This window comes from Antechinus flavipes, chromosome 4, assembly GCF_016432865.1.
Source record: "Antechinus flavipes isolate AdamAnt ecotype Samford, QLD, Australia chromosome 4, AdamAnt_v2, whole genome shotgun sequence".
Classification (NCBI taxonomy): Eukaryota; Metazoa; Chordata; class Mammalia; order Dasyuromorphia; family Dasyuridae; genus Antechinus; species Antechinus flavipes.
The window spans coordinates 198755632-198777281 of NC_067401.1; the positions used below are offsets into that span (position 1 = coordinate 198755632).

Genomic DNA, 21650 nt, shown 5'->3' on the forward strand with positions numbered 1-21650 from the left:
TCTGTGCACTTACATTTGGTTCTTGTTTGATGCTGATTCTTTATTCTCTAGATTGACTACTGTTTTCCCCAGGTACTGTATTTTTCAGGAATTTCAGAAGCACCTTTCGGTGTGTCCCAAGCAGTCTGATTAGGGAGTTGATCCATCACTGCCCTTCTAGTCTAGTAGCTAACATTCACATGGTGTTACTGTGTGTCAGACATTGTGCTAAGCCTTTATAGTTATCTCATTTGATCATCACAACAATCCTGTGAAGAATGTGCTATTATCATTCCCATTTTTCAGATGAGGAAATTCAGATAAAAAGTTAAGTGGCTTGACTAAGGTCAGAGAGTTAGGTCTATTGCCAGAACTCAGGTCTACCTGCCTCTAGATGTGGTTTTCTATCCACTGAACTACTTAGGCTGTCCTGAACTTTACAAGCTTCTGACCCTGCTTTGGGTTTGGGTGCCATAAGGCTTGTCTCTGGTTGGTGTGCCAGTTGACTGCAGCTAGTTCCAGCTCATCAATTACCCAGAAGGCTCTAGTGGTTCAGTGCAAACCATTTTTATATAAAGCGTGATAAACATTGTAATCCTCAAAGGCAACTGTGCTTAGAAAGTGTCCATACATACTCAGGGGAAAATAAAAAGTACTATTAAAGACAATGGATTTTTATTTGAAATTAAACTTTAATTGAATTTACAGGTCGTGATTTATTATTCATATAGCTCTATTCAGCCCAAATAGCCACTGCAAAGTGCTTCTACCATCTCAAGAAGCATTTTTTAATGCTTACTATATGTCAGCCAATGTTCTAAAGTCACAAACCACAGCCCCAGCCCTCAAAGAGTTTCCATCCTATCGGGAGAAACATGTAAACAACTGGTAGAGTCAAGAAAGGGAGCAGATAGAAAGTTATCTCAGAAGATAAGGTATAAGAATATGGATGAAATGGAAAAAGCCTTCTGGATTAAGGGAAATTTCAGCTGAGTCTTATAAGTAGTTCAAGGAAACTAAGAGGAAAAATAAAGAGGTAGCCCATCTTAGGTGTGGGGGGAAAACTAATGCAAATATAGAGAGAGGCAATGGGATTGTGTTTGAGGAACTGGCAGTAGGGCTGGAAAGGGGTACCTGGACTTGAGCAGGGTGGCTAAGTTTTAAAGGATTTTTAAAAGCCAATTTCATCCTAGAGTCAATAGGGGCCAATGGAGTTCACAGAGTAGGTAGTGGATGACATGGTCAGAGCAGTATTAGGAAAAAAAAATCACCCTGGCAGTTAAAGGGAATATGGATTGAATGAGAGACAGAACAGAAGGGAGACCAACCAGAAAGCAGTTATTATACTCCAGATGAGAGGTAACAAGGGTCTGAATGAGGAGAATAGGTGTGCCAATGGAGAAGAGCAGTTGTAAAAATGGGAATGTCAAAATCTGACAATGGATTAGACATGTGGGATGAGCACAATCATTACTGGAATGGCCTATAGGGATCGATTACATTTTGTAAAATGCCTGTTACTAAGTGAAATAGGATTTTTCTATTATAGGACCATAATGAATATAAAGACCAGCTATATTTTAAAAATAGATCAAGTGGATGTCAGTTTGATAGGGGAGTACATTTAGCAGAGGTATTTGCTAATTGGTAGTTCTTGTGTTAATTAAATTCTATGTTGAGTGATCACTGAATGTGATTTACAAGCAATATGTCATAAGTAGCCTTTTATTCTAATTTGGTGTGGAGACAACTCTGGCTTCCTGAAGTCATACTAGCAGAACATAAAATTTGGCTAAGAGAGAAAGACTTTAAATATGAGCCCAGTTGAGAATCTTTTGCTTGAAGGTCAGCCTAGTGATGGTAAAGGAAACTCTTCATAAGGATTCTGATCATGAGCTGAAGAAAAAAATTTTTCAGTGTATAAGACTTTAATCAGGATGTATTCTAAGGTTTTAATTTCAGATGCATGATCTCAAATGTAAAGCTTAAAAAAAACTAATCACTGAGGTCTTGATTATATGAAAATCCTTTAAACAGAATAAACTTTCCACTTATGTCAAAAAGCTTCTATAATGACTTTTAAAACTTTTATACAAACATCTTTATCAACCTGATGGGATTTTTAGAAGTTGCACCTCAGTGAATCTCCTTGAACACAATGAATACTTAAACTAACTTCTCTACTTTTTTCCATTTGAAATTCACATTAACTTTCAAGGTATGCATCTTCTCTTACTCTCTGTTGGGAAAAGTTATTTCTAGGGCATTTAAGTCTCAGAAAAGACCACATCAAAAGCACATTAAATGCTTTTTTGAAAATGATAGTTAAACAAAAGTTAAAAGGCAAAGGGAAGTGATGTTCAGGAAGCATTAAAGGCTAGTTAAAAATCAGCCTCTGAGGAGGAATTGTACTAATTATTACATAAAAAGCAAAGATGCATGACTACATTCAAGGACAGAGATGGAACTATAGTATTTCAACTAGTGGGAAGACACAAAAGGCTTTAAAACATGAACCATAAATGAAAAATATAGCCAAAAATAGGTTTTGGAAAGAACTAAAGAATAAATGTGAAGCAGAAAGAGGACTATGTAAATACTGCATTCTTCTTCAGTTTAGCATCTTTGAATCACATAGTTCCTTGTTTTCAAAATATCTTCTAAAAGAAAAAAATCTCAGAAATGTAGAGTTCTGGCAAAACTAAGTGAGGGTTATCATATGATCAGGATTCAGAATTTCAATCCAGTAGCCATCAGGATCTTGAATAAATGCCAGTCCTTTCATTTTGCCTGGGTGGGAACAAAACAAAATATTTACTACTAAATCATTAAGAAAGAAAATTTAACATTTAAGGTCTCAAAAATATAATTCCCGATCCCTCTTTGGAGAGAATTATACTGTTATCTAAAAACATTTCCTTTTCAGAATGCCTGAGTTTTTAGTGCATAGCTGGAAAATAACCCCATGAAAAATAACTGTTAATGAAATGGCAGCAGCTCTGATCATAGGATCATGTGGACCTTAATCATTGTTCCTATCACTAAAATAAGTATGTTTAGACTTGTTAGGCTCATAGAAGGAATACTTGCTCCAAAAGCTATTCCTTGAAATCCAGATAACCAAGTTCACTATATAGACATGTTTAGATTTGTTGAGCCCACATCCTATAAACTGCTCCTTGAACTCAGGTAACCAAATTGCTGTTTTGACTAAATCTGTTTTCAACAGATCCTGTGGCTAAGCTCATGTCCTAAGAAAAAATTCTGTTTTAGCAACCTTAATATTCCCAAAATGGCTTAGAGTCAAAATTTTGATATAAAAGTTTCTTAACCCTGATCCAAATTGCCAATTAGTTACCTATGCTATTTCGCTTGCTTGCTTTGGTGAAATAAAGTTTTGACTTAAAGAGAATCCTGGAGTGTTCTGCAGCAGAGGGAGCAGATTGTCAAATGTAACCGTTTCATTTTACAGATGAAGATATTTATCTAGGGAAGTGAAATGACTTGCCACCTCAGTGACACAAATAAATAGATCAGCAAGTCCTGATTCCAGAGGCAGTAGTCTTTCCATTAGCTATATTGCTAAGTATTGGAATTTTTAAAAAAATCTATTAGTTGACCAACTGGAGAGCACTATACAGAAAGGAACAGAAGAGCATGGAGAAGCAAAGTCATGGAAACCTAGAATTCCAGAGCTAGGAGATTTTTGGGGATCAATGTCTCACCGTGCCCATCCCCCCCCACCCCACACCCCCTTCTGCTATACTACAATGGAGAAGGGAGTGGCTCTGGATTCCAAGGGCACCATGCAGTGATGCTGGGGTCCAAGCTAGGATTTGGGGAATGAATCTAGGTCTCCTTCTGTCAAGTCATATCCCATCATGTGGTTTTCAGTTGGGACTAAAAGCAAAAACTCTTCAATTCTAAGTCCAGGCTCTTTACAAGTATGGGTAAGGCTCAGGAATAAAGTTTTTCCAGAAACTTACTAGGGACTAATTCTTTGTCATCTTATATTGTACACTGTCTAGTGATGCTAAATATATTTGCGTTTCATTATGACCTCTTTGACTTCTCAAAGAGACTCACTGGCTGACTAGTTGTTAGTAATATTTTACGGCTTTCACCTGTACCAGTAGAGAAACCTCTGTTTTACTAATTCTCCATTCTAATCCAATTCAGTCTTTAAGCATTTATTAAGAAGTAGTTATTACAGACAGTTCTCCCTTTATGTAAGTTCTGCAGATCTTTCCATAAAGTAACTTTTATATAATGCAAATTTGCCCACAGATCTGGGGGAAGGGAGAAAAGGAAACAGGAAGGGGGTCTACACATATACATGGAAGGAGGCCCCAGGAGAAAGAAGCAAGAGTAGAAGGAGGAACATGAAGGAATGGGGGTCAGCATGTCAGGGCCTGGCCAGGGACACTGACAGAAGACAGGTGACATACAGGAACTGGGGGGTATACCCACCAGCCCAGCACAGGCCGCTCGAAGGAAGGGGGGGCCCAGAGAGATGGGGGAAGTGAGGAAAAGGTTTCCTCTATTGGCTCCAGAGATCTCAAGATGAGGCTCTACTTGCCCCAAAGACCATGTGAGCAGGGGTGAGTGCTGGTATCTCTGTTCTGTCAGGTATTCTGCTTTCACTTGGAGAGTTTTTTAAAGTGTTTCTTTTTCTTCTTTAAAGATTGGGGGATGGGTGGGCTAGGAGGGTATGGGGACAGCCAAAGAGCACCACATTGAGGTATGGGAATGGAGTGAGAGAACAGCACTGTACAGTAATGCTGTTTGTTGCTTGTATTTGTATATTTGAATTTGAATTTGTATGATGTGAATTTACATAAAGCCAGAACTAGATATGTAAGGTGTTGCAAACAAATTTAATAATTTAAAGCAAAAATAATAACAAAATAGAAATTTTAAAGCACATATTTTCCAAGACCAGGGATATATTAATTAAGCTCTGGATATGGACACTAGACAAAATTACTCCTGAAACAGGCAAACTTTGGGTGCTTAAATAATTATTATTTAAAATGAAGGAAAATGTGAGGAAGACTAAGACTTACCTTCATCAGGTTTCTTCACAAATTTTACTCCTAATTCCTCAAATCTTTTACAAGCACTCTGTACATCAGGAACAGCAATTCCTATGTGGCCTGTGGGACCAGAAAAAAAAAAAAATGCAGCAAAGTAGAACCATAGATTTAGAGGTGGAAGAGTTCTAAAAAGTCATTTGGTTCAATGCCTTCCTTTTATTTTAAACAAAACTTCTTTATTATTATTATGAACTTAATAAATACCAAACAAAATGGACATTTTCATTTAAAGAACTTGAGGGTGGCAGCTAGGTGATACAATGATAATGTTGAGTTTGGAATCAAGAAGGTATCAATTCAAATCCTAACTTAATTTATTTACTGCTTGTATGACCCTAGTTTCAGTTTCTTTCTCTGTAAAATGGGTTAATAATAGCACCTATCTTACAGATTTGCTGTAAGGAGAAAATGAGATGAAATACATAAAATGCTTTGCAAATCTTAAAAACTATTTATAATGCTAGCTTTTATTATTATAAAAATTATGGTTTTCTATTATGTGGAGTTTGCTTTTCTTTTAAAATACACTAAATTCAATCTATAACTTTCAAAGCTGTCATGTATATTTGATTTTTTCTGACTTTTTATTCTCTTATGTTACATTTTTTAAAAAAAAAATGCCTTAATGTCCACCTTTTCTTTTTGCTTATATGTTCTTAATTTCTACCTCCATTCCCATTTGTTTGGGGTGGGGTAGGAAGGGGTGGAGGACAGACAAAGTCTATGCAACACATATGCATTATCAAACAAGACCAATTTCCACACTGGCTGTTTTCAAAAATATATGAATTATTCTACATTTTCTGTCAAAAGGCAATTTCCTTATTTTTAGAAAAGAAAGAGTAGAACTCTTGAGATTTGCCCAAGTTTCAGGGCTTGAACTGAAACCCAGAGTCCCTAACTTCAAACTTGATGCTCTTCTCCTGAAGAGCACCTGCCCCCCAATGCTATAGAGAGCTATAATAATAATCCAAATGATTTAAAAGATAAAATATTCAACTTAGTTTTAGTTAAAAGAACAAATGATATTTGGCTGGCTGACAATAATAGTTATTTAGATTTACCCATGACCAAGTATGTATGGCTTCCATGAGATGATAGCTTTTAAAAGCCCACTGCCATTGGGCCTCCTCCTGCTTTCTCCCCTCCTCTTCTTTTCCCTTCCCATATCATGAATCTACCAAATTGGCTTTCTCTGTTCCCTATAAACTCCTCTTTCTGAATCTTTGCCTTGGCCAATGTCTGTGCCTAGAATGCATTCTCCTCACCTCTGCCTTACCAAATCCTTCTTTTCGTTCAAAGTAAGTGTACTTAAATAGTACCATCTACATTCTAGATGTGGTCTGTCTATCCTAAACACCCTAAATCACATTTATAGAGTGTCTGCTATAGGCCAGGCACTGTGCTAAGAGCTGGGGATACCAGAGAAAGTAAAAGAGCTCAAGGAACCTACAATCTAAAAGGGAGAGACAATAAGCTACATGTTGGGAAAACGATAAATAATTAAAAGAGAGAAGATACTAAAATGAAGAGGGGCTGGGAAAGACTTCCTATGGAAGATGAGATTTTAACTGGACTTGAAGAAAGCCAGGAAAGCAAGTATTAACTACTTTGTATTTATTCTGTGTGTGTATGTATATATAAAGTTAAATTCTGTTACAAATTTAAGCTTCTTGAGAAATACAATGGTATTATTGTCCCTTACATTGATCTAGCACAGGGCCTGGTCCATGGCAGGCACTTAATGCTAGGTGATTAATTGCTTCATGGTATTCTTTTTACTCAATCCATATATATGATTTACTGCCAAAAGGAATAACCATATTTAGGAGGTTTAAGATTATGTTGGCTTTAAGAAGAATAACTAAATCCTGTGATTTTAATAGAAAGATTTAGTTCAAGAATGAAGTGTCTAATTGGTATAAATATGACGTGATCTTGGCAATTACAACTTTTAAAAATCTGCTGAAAATACAATGAGGATTCCAAAGTGAATCTGTCACAATGAAGTAAAATTTATAGCCTAGGGAAAAGCAATAATATTTAATAACTTCAAAAGATGAGAATGCATGTGGAGAACTAAAATAATTGCATTACCAATGCCCTACTTATACTAAGTAGTTTTGTATAAATTGAAGAGAATGACACCAATTCAAAACATATTCATACTACAAAATAACCACATAAACATAAATATTACATATCAACACATAAACATACCAAATCCCCGAGGGTCTGAATTGCCATTATGGTAAGCCTGTTTCTCGTCATTTTCAGTGCCCCAGTTGCTGCAGAAGGAAACAAAATATAAATATTTCAGAGTGAAATTTTTTTTAAAAGAAAAGCTTTTTGAAATCCTATAATATCAAGCAATTGCCTCATTTACTAAACTCTGTTCCTGCTACTGCAAAGGGAAAAATGCTTCTAGTTACAGAGTGAGAATCTAAATTACATACACTTTATTTTTCAACACATTTTACTTCCAACTATATCAGCTATCTTGACCCAGATATTCTTTCTTTGGAACAAAACCGAACAAAAACATAGTTCAGCAAAGGCAAATAATAACCAGTGTCAGAAAATATATGCAATATTCCAGAGCCACAGGCTCCCCTTTATCTCACTAATGAAGGGAGGGAGTATCTTTCTTTTCTCATTTTTTCCCCAGGGCCAAATTAGGTCATTATAATTATGCACAATATTCCGTTTGACTTTATTCACATCATTATGATGCCATGCATAGATTAACCTTGTTCTGCTTATTTATTTCATCTAATTTTGCCATGTGCAAAGCATCCAAACAGATGCTAAATCTTTTCTGGAGATGGTCTGCCTTGCTTCTGTTCTTGGTTATTTCCTTGTCATCCACCCCTGCGGCACTCTGCTCTCTCCTTTAATTCTCTTTCCCTCAGTGCCTTTTGCTTTTTCCCGCCAGCTTTAGTTTACGCTGACTTTTGGCCTTCATACTATTTACCTATTGAGTTACTCTGTATTGATCCTCTGAAGAAGCAGGCCTCAGAATTAGAGTTAAAACCCACTGGTCTCAGAGCTAGTGCTTTTCCCCTAGAACACATGTCCTCTGGAAGATCTAACTCTTTGCATCCATGCTGGTTTCTTCAGACCACCCCCATTTTGTTTCCTCATTCTCTAAGTCTTCCAGATTCTGCTTTTGAGAAGTTCTCCTTCTTCCTGCAATGACTTTTTGTGCAGAGGTCCGCACCTGCCCCTTTCATGAAATCTCTCTCAAAATCAAGGACACCTATCAGAGCATGCTGAGCTTTCCTCCCCTCTACCACACAAACTAGCAGAGTAGCACTTCTCTCCGAGATTCCCATTACTCAAATCCCAACAACTAGTTCTTCCCTGTTCATGAGAATGAGATTGAAAATTGAACTTCACCCTTTTAGGTTTCTCTACTTCTGAAAAGACAGTAATGTTGAGCAAATTAAAAAATTATTTATTCTTCTCTGTCAACTGCCCAAGTAGATAGTACTATTTCCCCCCATATTATGAAGAGGATCCTAATAAATAAGACTAGTATGAGACAATTCCCTGTAATAAAATCTAAAATGCATACTCACTGTGTTAACTCAAGTGTACCTTTCCTGGAAAATGTCCAAGCTGTTCTTTCACTTTTATCTTTTGGGATGTCATTTTTATCCTCAAAAGCCAAAAAGTAGAGTGAAAACTTCATAGTAGGAAAATCATACTTTTGGAGTAGTCTGAAATTAGAAAGGGGAACAGAAGGAAGGCAATTAGATTAAATCTTCAAAACAAAAACAAACAAAAAAACAAAATATAAATAAATGGTTCATTTGTGAAAATACCATAAAAGTCAGTTGATATATATGTGATAAGGCCATTAGAAAAGGCATTTTTAAAATTTCCCCCAAGAAACCTAAACTAAAAACATCCCATTTCAAAGAACAAATCTAAAAATAATAAAAGTACCAAGGAACTGTCATTATGCAATTAATTACCTTAATTCTTATTAACAAAAACAAAAAAATCCACTAACATCATTATACTAAAAAGATTAATGTTTATTTAGGAATGTTCACAGTTGGGGTCTTCATCTAAGGATTCTGCTGTATATATAGATTTCTCTAATCTTTATGATGAAATAAGAAATGACAATGAGCTTTATCAAGAGTTCCCAACATGTACCCATTCAGCTTAACAAGAATAATATATTTGTACAATATGTCCATGGTCTCTGCAGTCTGACAAATTATTATTATTATGTGCAAAGCAAATGGGTTTAAGTGACTTGCCTAGGGTCTCACAGTTAAGAAGTATTAAGTGTATGAGGCTGGATTTGAACTTAGATCTTCCTGACTCCAGAGCAGGTGCGCTATTCACTTTGCTATCTAAGTGCCCCTACAAGTTATTTTTTGAGATACAAATGACCACACACTTGCATGTACATACAGAGAAATAAATCAAACTCAGAGGACTTTAATAAGCAAGCATATCTTGTATTGGGTACGCAAATAGGAATTTGGGAAGACAAGAATAATTTTTTCATCTCAGGAAAAGATTATTTCACCCATTACTATTATAGGATCAGCAATTCTTGGGGAAATTACAAAAATAAAATTCCCTGGAAATTAAGAACTAACTAATTTTTTTTTATTGTTGTTAACCAAAGCTCTCCTTAATAACACATTCCTTGATTTAAAAATATTCAATAAATTTATCAATGTAACTTCCTCACTTGAGAAGTACACAATGTCTCACACACACACACACAAACACACAAACACACACACAATTCTAATTTAAACAATAGAAACTATTTAATTCTCATAATGGGTTAATAGTTATGAAGTCATATTTTTCCTAAGACAAAAGTCCTGAAGTCAATGTAGGTTTCCCTTAAAGTTTTTTATTCTAACTTAAAAAATAGCAAATAAAATGAACATTTCTATGTTCAAAGCAAAACTGAAAAAGACTATAAGCCCCCTCTCTCCCTATGCATATCTTTACAACATATTGCTTGTCTTTACTTTTAAGTACAAAATTAATAAAATGTTTGGTTTTCAAAATAATCTTGTTTATTTGTGTTTACTTCTGGTCTTGCCTTTGTGTTCTTCTGTATATTTAAAAATACTTCAATGATCCTATTTTATTCCATTCCTTCATTGGGAAAGGAGGAGAGTATATAATCCCTTTCCTTCCTATCCTCTATGCACACTGGAAAAAAAAAAGAAAAACAAATCCTTTGTAATAAACATGCACATTCATGGAAAAAAATTCCCACACTGGCTCTGTCTCATTTTTCCCCTTATGTCTTCACGTCTGATAGGATATGGAAGGCATGTTCTATTATCAGGTCTCTGGAATAACTGCACTGTTTATAGCTCTAAAGCTTTTCAATGTTCATCTATTGTTATAATGTTGTGGTTATTGAATAAATTCTTTCTCTGATTCCACTTATCACTTTATTTAATATGAGTTTATACAAGTCTTCCTAGGTTTTTCTGAAATAATCTCTCACAGCACAATAATCCTCTATATGCACACAATATAAATGGCTCAGCTATTTCCCAACTGATGGGCACTCCAGTTTTTTGCCATCATCTCTCACCCCCCCCCAAAAAAAAAAAAAAAACCAACAACAAACTGCTATAAATATTTTAATACATAAGGATCCTTTTGTTATTTATCTGATTTTTGGGATAGTAGGATCACGGTCAAAGACCACACAATTCTAGAGGCACTGAGAATTTGGTAACAGTTCAAAAGAAAATTAAGAAAAAGATAAAAAATTTGGAAGACAGTATCTGGCACATAGTAAGTACTAAATAAATGCCTGTTGATTTGACTTGAAATAAGTTCCATAAGGAAATAAAGTGGGTACTGAGCAGCTAGATAGCATAGGGGATAAAGCACCAGGCTAACACGAAAGGTTCTGGTAGATGTCAGTGGAGCTGAGTAATGAGGGGAGCTAAGGATTCTAAGAGTGGGGTGGTAAAGAAGGGCATTGCAAGGATGGCACAAGGGTTCAAGGGAAGAGAAAGAATGATTTCTATTGGGAAGATCAAGTTGGACAGTTTGGAGAGCAAAATGGGTGAGAAGTAAAATGAAAACATCCTGGAAAAACATGGGGCCTGAGCAAGACTTTGGAGAGTCAAATAGAGGAGTCTCTAATTCATCCTAGAAGCAAAGGAAAGCCATTGATGGCTCTTGAGATGACATGGTTAGATCTCTAAGAATCAAGAATATGAACTTAGTTAGAAGGTGCATTAAGGAGTGTCAAGATCATCATTTAGAAGGCTCTTTATTGTAGCAGTACAGGTTAGAGGTGATGGGACTTGAACTAGGTGCCAATCAATAGTTCCTTATTGTTTTCCAAGTTGAAGGAAAATTTTTTAAAAAGGAAATTGGCTGAAATTATGACAAAAAAGTAGGAGACAAAACCACAAAATTTTCTTATTCAAAAACTGCATTCTTCCTGCTGAAATGCCTATATAAATTTATCCCAAATATTAAATATGCTTTAGTCCATATCTAGCTACTTTTTACCCCCCCCCAAAAAAAATCATGAAATAACTTCATTAAATATCTCAAGAACACAAAAAATTTCTTTACAAATATATTCAACACATTAAAAAAAATGCAGATATAAGTGTGGAGCCAAGATGTAAAATAGCAAGAAGTACCATAAGTTCCCTTGACCTTTCCAAAGAACCTTCTAAATTGATCTAGAAAGCTAAGAAAAAAGTCTGGGTGACAGACAGAGATGTCTAGGCACAGGATCTGGCCAAAAGTACATCGTGTGGAGCATTCCAGTTCAGGGAGAGGGTGTGTACCAGGGCAAAAGGGGACCCCAGGACCAGCACCGAGGAGTTTACACTTGTGCACAGTGTAGGGAAAGGTGTTTACAGTCAAGTCTGTCAATAACTTCCCAGTTCTAAGTCATGGAGGGTACCTTGTCTTGGGTGGCACTCTAGGATGAGTAGTGGTTGTCAGTACTGGTATACTGAGAAAGAAGCAGGTCCAGAAGCAAGCCACATCTATGTGGCCCAGACCTTGGAGTAGAACATCATCTCATTTCCAGCTTTCAGCATGTCTATAGTCTGCAGTAGAATAACTAAAGCAGGAATTCCAGAGAAAACAAAGCCTACAATTCTGTTATCCTGAACCAGAAAAGCTCTCCAGATGGCTAACAATGGCTAAGTCCAGTAACAATCTATTGACACTCCAAATGAGGTGAGTTCAGAGTCCTTTGGCTCAAACCCAAACTCAGGTCAGGAAGTTGTAGAGATTAGAACAGGGGGAAAACAATCAAACTTGACCCATATCAGATCATTGTGGGATCATGCAGACTGCCAGCCTGACCAGTCCCTGAGATCCTGTAATAACACCTCACTCAATAACCTGAGAAAGCAGCAGTAGGACCAGCCCAGACCTTCCCTCCAGAAGTGCAAGGTCCTGGCCCTTATAAAGTATGAAGTCAGGAAGTAGGCTAGAAAAATGTGTAAACCAAGTAAAAGAATCTCACTATAAAAAGCTATTACACTGACAGGGAAACGGTCACAAATCTAGAAAAGAACAACTCCAAAATATCTGTAAGTAACACCTCAAAGAAAAACACTACTTGAGTACAAATTCAACTCAAACTTCCAGAAGAGAAGAATTAAGAGTTTAAAAAAATAGTTTTAAAATAAATGAAATAAAAGCATGAGAGAAAAAAAAGGAAAAGAAATGAGAGCTTTTGAAAGAATTGGAAAGGAATAGGAAATTACAGTTTGTTATGAGAGATACATAACTTTAACTAAAAAACAAACTTCCTGAAAATTAGAATTTTCCAAAAAAAAGTCAATGGCTCCAGGAGTCAACAAGAAATATAAAAATCAAAATAAAAAACTGAAAAAAAAAAAGCATGAAAATTTAAACTATCTTATAGGGGAAGAAATGACTTGGAAAATAGATTGAAGAGTTAAAAAATGTAAGAATCATCCTATTTCCTGAAAATCACAACAAAACCCAAAAAGATCTAGACATTATATTTCAAGAACTTAAAAGAAACTTGCTCAGAGTTCTTACAACCAGAGGGCAAAGTGGAAATAGAAAGGATCTACTGGTCACCTGTTAAAAGAAACTCCCAAATGAAAACTCCTAGAAACACTATTGTCAAATTCAAGAGCTTTCAAATTAAAAAAAATAAATAAATACTGCAAGCAGAGAAAGAATTCAAGTACTAAGAAACTTGTTACAATTACACATGAGTTAGCAGCTACCACTATAAAGAGCAGAGTGCTTAGTACTTAGAATATGATATTCTAGAAGGCAAAGGATATAGATTTACAACCAAAAATAACTTACAAAATTGAGTACAATCCCACAGAGGAAAAAAATGGACACACATCTCATATAACTCCTCCATTCTCCAATCTGCCAGGTTCAAAACCCAAGTTTCATCCTTGACTTGTCACTCTATCAACCATATTCAATCTGTTGCCAAGGCCTACAGAGTTTATATTGTTATTATCTCTTAAACATACCTACTTCTGTCCCCTGAAGCTGCCACTACACTGATATAGGCCCTCAATCCTTTCACGTGGAGTATTGCAATAGCCTGCTGGTGGATCTGCCTCCCGTAAATCTATTCAAACTCCAGAGCTCTGTTGGCAAAACGATTTTCTAAAGTGGAAGTGCAATCACGTTTTGCCTGGCTTCCCCCAAACTCAATAAATTCCAATGACTCTCATCATCATCAAATATAAAATCCTATTTTCTGTTTAAAGCCTATCTCTATTCTTTGGACATCTCTGCCCCCTACATAGACCTTTTCAATCCAGAAACAATAACTTCCTTATTGTTCCTTGAACAATTCTAGGCATTTTTCAGGGACTGTCCTTCATGCATAGAACTGTCTCCTACCTTTATAAATCTGAACTAAAATCTTACCTTTTACAACCACTTAATTCTATGAAATAGAATATTTCCAAGCATTCCTGATGAAAAGACTAGAGCTGCATAGAAACTTTGAAGTGTAAACATAGTCAAGAGAAAAATAAAAAGGCAAACATGAAAAATCATAATCCTGGAAGTGGCTCTGTTATGATAACAATAGGGTTGGAATAGATTAATTATTTCTTTTTCAATTTAGCTGATTGCATAGTGGAAAAAAGAAGTCAGGGAAAGTTGTGTGCATATTCTCACATTAGGAGTAATGTGAAGGTAAAAGAACATTTGTCATTTAAAATCTATCTTTGAATTGTAAGCCATTAATCCTAAAGTAGATATTCTAAGCCACTAATCCTAAAGTAGATTTCTACTAGATTTTTAACACAGATTCCGAATAATCTTCCTACTGTCACTTGCTTATTATAAAGTCAATTTGAAAATATATTTAAGTATATTTTCACATAAATAGCATACATTTTACTTACGTCATTCCAAGAACTCTTGTGTAGAAATCCAGTGACCTTTTTGGATCCTTTATTCTTAACATTGTTTGTTGCAACAAGAAATCCTAAGGGAAAATAAAAATAAATGATAACTATTTTAATACTTAGATAGCTGCATAGCATATGAGAGATAAGAGTGTTGGCCTCAGAATCAGGAAGGACTGAGTTCAATTCTGGATACTCAAACTGGAGGTGTGACCTGGGCAAATGACTTAATCTCTAAGTTCCTTAGGAATCTCCAAGACTATTCACTCATTTCCTGAGTGCAGATATACATTGGTATAAAGAATCTCTCACTAGGAACTCTATATACTGATAAAATCCTAGGTCTAGGGCTGACCTAGCAACAATCTGAACAATAGCAATAAAAGCAACCTATATACGATATAACATACACTTGCAGAAACACTCTACCATTCTGATATATATTTTTTATTATAGCTTTTTATTTATAAGATATATGCATGGGTAATTTTTCAGCATTGATAATTGCAATTTTTTCCTCTCCTATCCTCCACCCCTCCCCCAGATGGCAGGTTGACCAATACATGTTAAATATGTTAAAGTTTAAATTAAATACAATATATGTATACATGTCCATACAGTTATTTTGCTACACAAAAAGAATCGGACTTTGAAATAGTGTACTATTAGTCTGTGAAGGAAATCAAAAATGCAGGCAGACAAAAATAGAGAGATTGGGAATTCTATGTAGTGGTTCATAGCCAATCTGATATTATTTTTAAAAATGAGGATTGGTCAACATCAGTTGAGGTCTCAGAAAAGAATTTCAGGGAGCAAGTCAGTTCTCATTCAAGGCAGATTTTATTGTTAACAGTGAGTGGGGATTAGTCTTTAAGAGACCAGCAGCAAGTTAAAAGAAGGGTCTCATATTTATACAAATTTCTGGGTTAGGTGTCATGGGCTAAGTTAGCTCTTACAAGGAGTTGTTAACACACAAGGAACAGAAAAACAGGATGTAGTTGACCATCCAGCCAGATGCAGAGGAGGAGGCGGAGACTGGGGTCATGCTTATATTTCAAAGATCTAAGCAAAATAAGTCAGTCACATTTGCTCTACTCTCCAAAAACAGCCTCTGTTGCTGGGCAGTTTCCACTGTTGCTGGGCTGTTTTCCTAGGTGAAAGTCCAGATTATCAGTGACATGCATTTGTGGAACTACTCCATCATTCTGATATTGCTTTTAAAAACTGCATAGTCAATATAATTAAATGAATTTCTAAAACTGTAGTCCGGTATAGATGTTAGAAATGGGTCAATCCAAAGAAATTGAAACTATTTCTAGCCATATGAAAAGATGCTCCAAGTCATTATTAATCAGAGAAATGCAAATTAAGACAACTCTGAGATACCACTACACACCTGTCAGACTGGCTAGAATGACAGGGAAAGATAATGCGGAATGTTAGAGGGGATGTGGGAAAACAGGGACATTAATACATTGTTGGTGGAATTGTGAACACATCCAGCCATTCTGGAGAGCAATTTGGAACTATGCTCAAAAAGTTATCAAACTGTGCATACCCTTTGACCCAGCAGTGTTTCTACTGGGCTTATACCCAAAGAGATATTAAAGAAGGGAAAGGGACCTGTATGTGCCAAAATGTTTGTGGCAGCCTTCTTTGTTTTTTTTTTTTTTTTTTTTGTGGCAGCCCTCTTTGTAGTGGCCAGAAACTGGAAGCTGAGTGGATTCCCATCAATTGGAGAATGGCTGAATAAATTGTGGTATATGAATATTATGGAATATTATTGTTTGGTAAGAAATGACCAGCAGGAGGATTTCAGAAAGGCCGGGAGAGACTTACACAAACTAATGCTGAGTGAAATGAGCAGAACCAGGAGATCATTATATACTTCAACAACAATACTACATCATGATGATCAATTCTGATGGACCTGGCCATCTTCAGCAATGAGATGAACCAAATCAGTTCCAATAGAGCAGTAATGAATGGAACCAGGAACACCCAGTGAAAGAACTTTTTTTTTTCCTTCACAGGCTAATTGTACAATATTTCAGAGTCCGATTCTTTTTGTACAGCAAAATAATGGTTTGGTCATGTATATTTATTTTGTATTTAATTTATATATTCAACATGTATTGGTCATCCTGCCATCTAGGGGAGGGGGTGAGGGGAAGGAGGGGAAAAATTGGAACAAAAGATTTGGCAATTTTCAATGCTATAAAATTAACCATGCATATAACTTGTAAATAAAAAGCTATTAAAAATTAAAAAAAAAAAGAAAAAAGAAATGGGTCAATCAAAATGTTAAACAAAATATGAACAACACGGAAAAATGAGTCTTGAGAGTCTTTTCTACCTTTTCTTGGCATCCTAATGATGCTAAGTAAAGAGAAGAATAATTTTATATTCATAGTATATGTAATGTGATGGGGATGAAAGATGTATGGTTAGGCAGATGACTGAAATAAGACGTACTAGACTGAGGATGGGTCTATTCTGATAAATCTATAGTTATCTCTTGGGCTAAGAAACTATGGAACACTGGCCTAGTTAACAGACTCAAGTGTCTCATTCTAATCTCAACACTTTAAATTATATTACCATATGACTTTATGGAAATAGATAATTTTCCCTGAAATTGAATTTCTCACATAACGGATTGCTGCCCAGGGATTTTTTCAGATAACTGAAGCTTATCCCTTTAGGAACTAAAATTCTTTTATTTTAACCACTTTTGATGGAAATCTTTGTAAAATGTATTACAGACTTCTCTACTTTATCAAATTGAGTATAATGAACGCTTCTGATAATTCCATCAACCTACATCAAATTATTACGAAATTGTTATCTACAATTTGTCACACTTTCTGAATCTGGCCCTCTCTTTTTTTCCCACTAAAAACTATCTCTTTTTTGAAAATCTTTCTCCTAATCTCTAATGATATATTCATATCCTCAAGCTTCCTTTTAGGCCATTCCAAAAAATTGGATTACGTTATTGTTCTTGTTCATTCAGAAAAGTATGCTCTCAAATTTAAATATTTTGGGGGAGAGATTTTACCACAGATGCTCTACTTGTGGCCTTCCATCAAAGTGCCAGAAAATTTCTACACCCTGATTTATCACAGTCAGTGTGCATGGCCACAGAATGCCAGAAAGAGTACTAGATATTTAGTAAGTGAGCTTAGGTTTGAATCTCATTTATATCTCATTTACAAGCTGTGTAATCATGGGAAAATTATTAATCCTCTTAGACCCTCAGTTTTCTTATGTAAAACAGAAATGACAATGCATATAACTCCCTTTTTCACAGGACTTCCATGGGGTAGAAACTTTGTAAACCCTGAAGCATTAAGTACAACACTGGTTTATCTACTCTGCAGAAATTATTGAGAAAGAAGTCTTGGCAGCTAAGTGATGAAGAAGTAGACGGATGTCAGACCTGGAAGCAAGAATATTCATCTTTCTGAGTTCAATTTTGATTTAGCCATGGGATAAATAACATGGCACTCATGAGGGCTCTTGAGAAATAAAGGTATTCCTTATTAACATTAATGAAGTACATATCAGTAAGCTAGAGAATATAAAGAAATATTGATGAAATGATACATAATGTCAATGGCTTAGAGAAAACCAAACAGTCTAGTACCTCACTCTGAAGTCAAACAGTGGCTCTGGTATCACTCACTTAACCCAATTTAAATTAACTCTATCAAGGAACTCCAAAAGTGTTTGTCAATTCTAGAAGGCAGTCCAGTAGAACTCTGATAGGGCAGCAGGTCTACATGATTAACTATAGCAATCAAAAAAGGATGTTAAGCTAAAGTCGTTTAGAATTTAGGGTTTCCTATGTGTCTGAGGAGTTTCTTAAATATTGCAGTTACTTAATACAAATCGAGAATACCCTCTAGTACCAGCTACTGAGGTGGAGACCTGGAAATCTTCTTTGATTTTTTTTTAAGCTGGAAGAGTAAGTTACCTCACCTTCTGGGTCTCCTCATCAATTAATTGCTCTCAAAACTCTGCAAGTGTTTATGGTAAGGTAATTGATGGAGATTAAGAAAGACTAGAGCTACCGCAATAAACACAGATAAACCTTAGGAAGAGTTAATCACAGAAGACTGAATATTAGCAGGACTGGGTTAGAGGTAAGGGAGTTACTGGAGATGAGTCACCCTAGAGGGGCCCAAGAGCCTCTGAACCCCACCTGTTGGGATTTAGAAACAGCCACAATAGGTAAAAGAGAATCTTCAGTTCGTTTGTAGATTTGGAAAGAACCGCAAGTCCTTGAAATAAACAAATTTAACTCTTTCCCTTTTTAACCACAAGGTAAGTGAAGCCTAGGGACTTGCTAAACGTCACAGATAGAAAGCCTAAGAAGCAGGATTTGACCTCATGTGCCAGGACTTGAGTCACTGTTTTTTCCACCCTCTGCCTCCCGGGAAGGGGAAAGAGAGGGAGAGGGGCAATGGAGACTTGCGACTTTTCGAGAAAAAGAAAAAAGTAAAATAAATAGGAATACCAGCAAATCTTAACTCCGCTGCGGCCTGAATGACGATATTAGTGTTAACCACAACGATAGTAAATGTGGGACGGAGACACTATTTAAGAAACTAATGGGGAAAAGGAAAGCAAGCGAGTCCCCAGTGGGGCCTGCTCCGGGGCCACCTGCGGCGCTCAGGCCCACCCCCGTCCCACGCCCCGCACCCAGAAGAACGGGGGCGCCCGAGACTAATGTAAAGGGGCGCAGTGGCCCGGAGAGCTCCCCCTCATCCACCCACCTTGGTGCTGGGGTCTGGGTCGGAACAGAAACTCAGGGCGGCCTCTTCGGTAAGACCTTCTAATGCCTGCTGAGACTCGGCCATAGTGACACGCGGGGTTCCCGTGGGGCCTGGACTGAAAAGGAAAAAAGCCCAAAAAATGAACTCTGAGCCTCCGCCTAGTCCTAACTTGACCCGCAGCAATGCGGGACAGCCCAGCGTGCTTCGAAGGAGGGGTTCTGGAGCCTATCGCCCAATCAGGGTTCAGAGAGCGATCTCGCTCTCACAGGATTGGGTCCCAGATGAGTCACAGCCTCAGAGGCCTTGCACTGGGAGCCCCGAGGAGACTACAACTCCCAGTGTGCATGGCACCAAGTTCAATTCCTCCGGGTCTCTGGTTCTTGCGGAGGCCGGATGCAGATAAATAGAATTTTTCTGGGATCGGGGTCGCGTTTTACTCACGTAAAGGGCCTTAAGTGGCCCTTTATGGCCCATCGTCGAGATGGGGGGGAAAATAATTGGTAGGATTTTCAGACGTAAGGGAGATCAAAGGAGCACAGATTTTTAAATAGGAAGGAACTTTAGGGGGCCGTCTAGGACAATCTTTATTTTTACTTCTGAGAAAACAGAGGTTCAGAGGGTGAGTCAGTCACCCAAGTGTTTCCTCTGTAGTGAAGCGGCATGATCTGAGATGGAAATTTATTGATAATTAGGAATTTTATGGTGGTAAAGAGGCAGTTATTCTTTGGGAATCATAAGGATTCTTGAAAAAATATACGACTGGGGGGTGAGATTTGGGTGTTAGAAACACCCTGTTATACTTAGAGCTGCCATTTTTGTGGTTGCAAAGAATTGGAAATTGAGGAGATGCCCATTAATTGGGGAATGGCAGGACAAATTGCATATGATTGTGATGAAATGCTATTATGCTCTAAGAGATAAGGAGGGGAATGCTTTCAGAAAAATCTGGGATGACATGAAATCATTGACAAAAATATTGTAACTGTGAAAGACTTGGCTATTATACAGTGATCCAAGAGACTCAAAGGACTCATGATGAAAAATCCAATCCACCTCTGGATAGAAAACTGATAAATTTAAAGTTCATTATTTTTCATTTTAAATTTTCTTCTTCTTCTTCTTCTTCTTCTTCTTCTTCTTCTTCTTCTTCTTCTTCTTCTTCTTCTTCTTCTTCTTCTTCTTCTTCTCTTCTTCTTCTTCTCTTCTTCTTCTTCCTCCTCTCCTCCTCCTCCTCCTCCTCCTCCTCCTCCTCCTCCTCCTCCTCCTCCTCCTCCTCCTCCTCCTCCTCCTCCTCCTCCTCCTCCTCCTCCTCTTCTTCTTCTTCTTCTCCTCCTCCTCCTCCTCCTCCTCCTCCTCCTCCTCCTCCTCCTCCTCCTCCTCTCCTCCTCCTCTCCTCCTCCTCCTCCTCCTTCTTCTTCTTCTTCTTCCATCACTGCTACTATAGAAATAGATTTTGCCTGACTTCATATGCATAATGGAAATTCTATGGCTTACCTTCTCAATGGATAGGGTAGGGGCTGGAAAAAGGAAGATAAATTGAAAATTAAAATAAAGAAAATGCTAAAACAAGTTTTTAAAAAAACTACCTCATTATTATAGATGAAAACTAACTAGAGGGTAAAGGAGAGAGGTAATTCAGATGACCTGTGGTAGTTTGCTTTTATTTTTATTTTTTATGATTATGATAATGCAGTAGTACTTATTGATTAGCTCTTTTCTGGAGATCATCACAGATTAGAAAGAATCTTGTTTATTTGAATCAATTTAATGGCAAGAGGATGATCTAAGTAGCAACTTAAGATCCATCCATTAAGGCTCATTAATTATTACCAGGTGAGATAATTAATTTAACAAATATTTATTAAAAATATACAACATACCATGTCCTGTTAGTAGATTGTTTTTTATAATAGCTTTTTATTTTTCAAAATACATGCAAAGATAGTTTTCAACACTCACCCTTGCCAAATCTTGTGTTCCATATTTTTCTCCCTCTCTCCCCAGTTTCCTATCTTCCTCCTCCCCTAGACAAGTAATCCAATATAGGTTAAACATGTTCAATTCTTCTAAACATATTTCCACATTTATCATGCTGCACAAGAAAAATCAGATCAGAAAGAAAAACAAATGAGAAAGAAAAAAAAAGCAAACAACAAAAAAGTGAAAATACTATATTGTGATCCACATTAAGTCCTCATAATTTTCTCTCTGAATGCAAATGACTCTTTCCATCACAAGTCTATTGTCCTGAATTGTTGAAAATAGCCATGTCCATCATAGTTGATCATCACATAATCTTGTTGTTGCTGTGTACAGTGTTCTCTTGGTTCTACTCATTTCACTTAGCATCAGTTCATGTAAGTTTCTCCAGGCCTTTCTGAAATCATCCT

The 21650-nt window shown here is 36.7% G+C and overlaps 1 protein-coding gene across 1 annotated transcript; it reads right to left on the bottom strand.

Annotated features, from left to right (window-relative positions):
• Positions 1 to 651: 651 nt before the first annotated feature.
• GLO1 (glyoxalase I) lies at positions 652 to 19466 on the bottom strand. The gene is made up of 6 exons (XM_051996869.1): positions 19261 to 19466; positions 14477 to 14559; positions 8657 to 8797; positions 7296 to 7363; positions 5046 to 5135; positions 652 to 2769 (listed from the first exon to the last, which is right to left on the bottom strand). The coding sequence occupies exons 1-6, from the start codon at positions 19342 to 19344 to the stop codon at positions 2681 to 2683; spliced, it is 555 nt and encodes a 184-aa protein (XP_051852829.1). The 5' UTR covers positions 19345 to 19466; the 3' UTR covers positions 652 to 2680.
• Between the last annotated feature and the right edge of the window lie 2184 nt (positions 19467 to 21650).

Excerpts from the sequence above, each read along its gene's own strand:
- GLO1 (XM_051996869.1), bottom strand. The coding sequence starts at position 19,344 with ATGGCCGAGTCTCAGCAGGCATTAGAAGGTCTTACCGAAGAGGCCGCC. Across the intron at positions 14,560-19,260 it reads ACCCAGACCCCAGCACCAAG|GATTTCTTGTTGCAACAAAC; the intron begins GTGGGTGGATGA and ends ATTTTCCCTTAG. Across the intron at positions 7,364-8,656 it reads GGTACACTTGAGTTAACACA|CAACTGGGGCACTGAAAATG; the intron begins GTGAGTATGCAT and ends TTCCTTCTGCAG.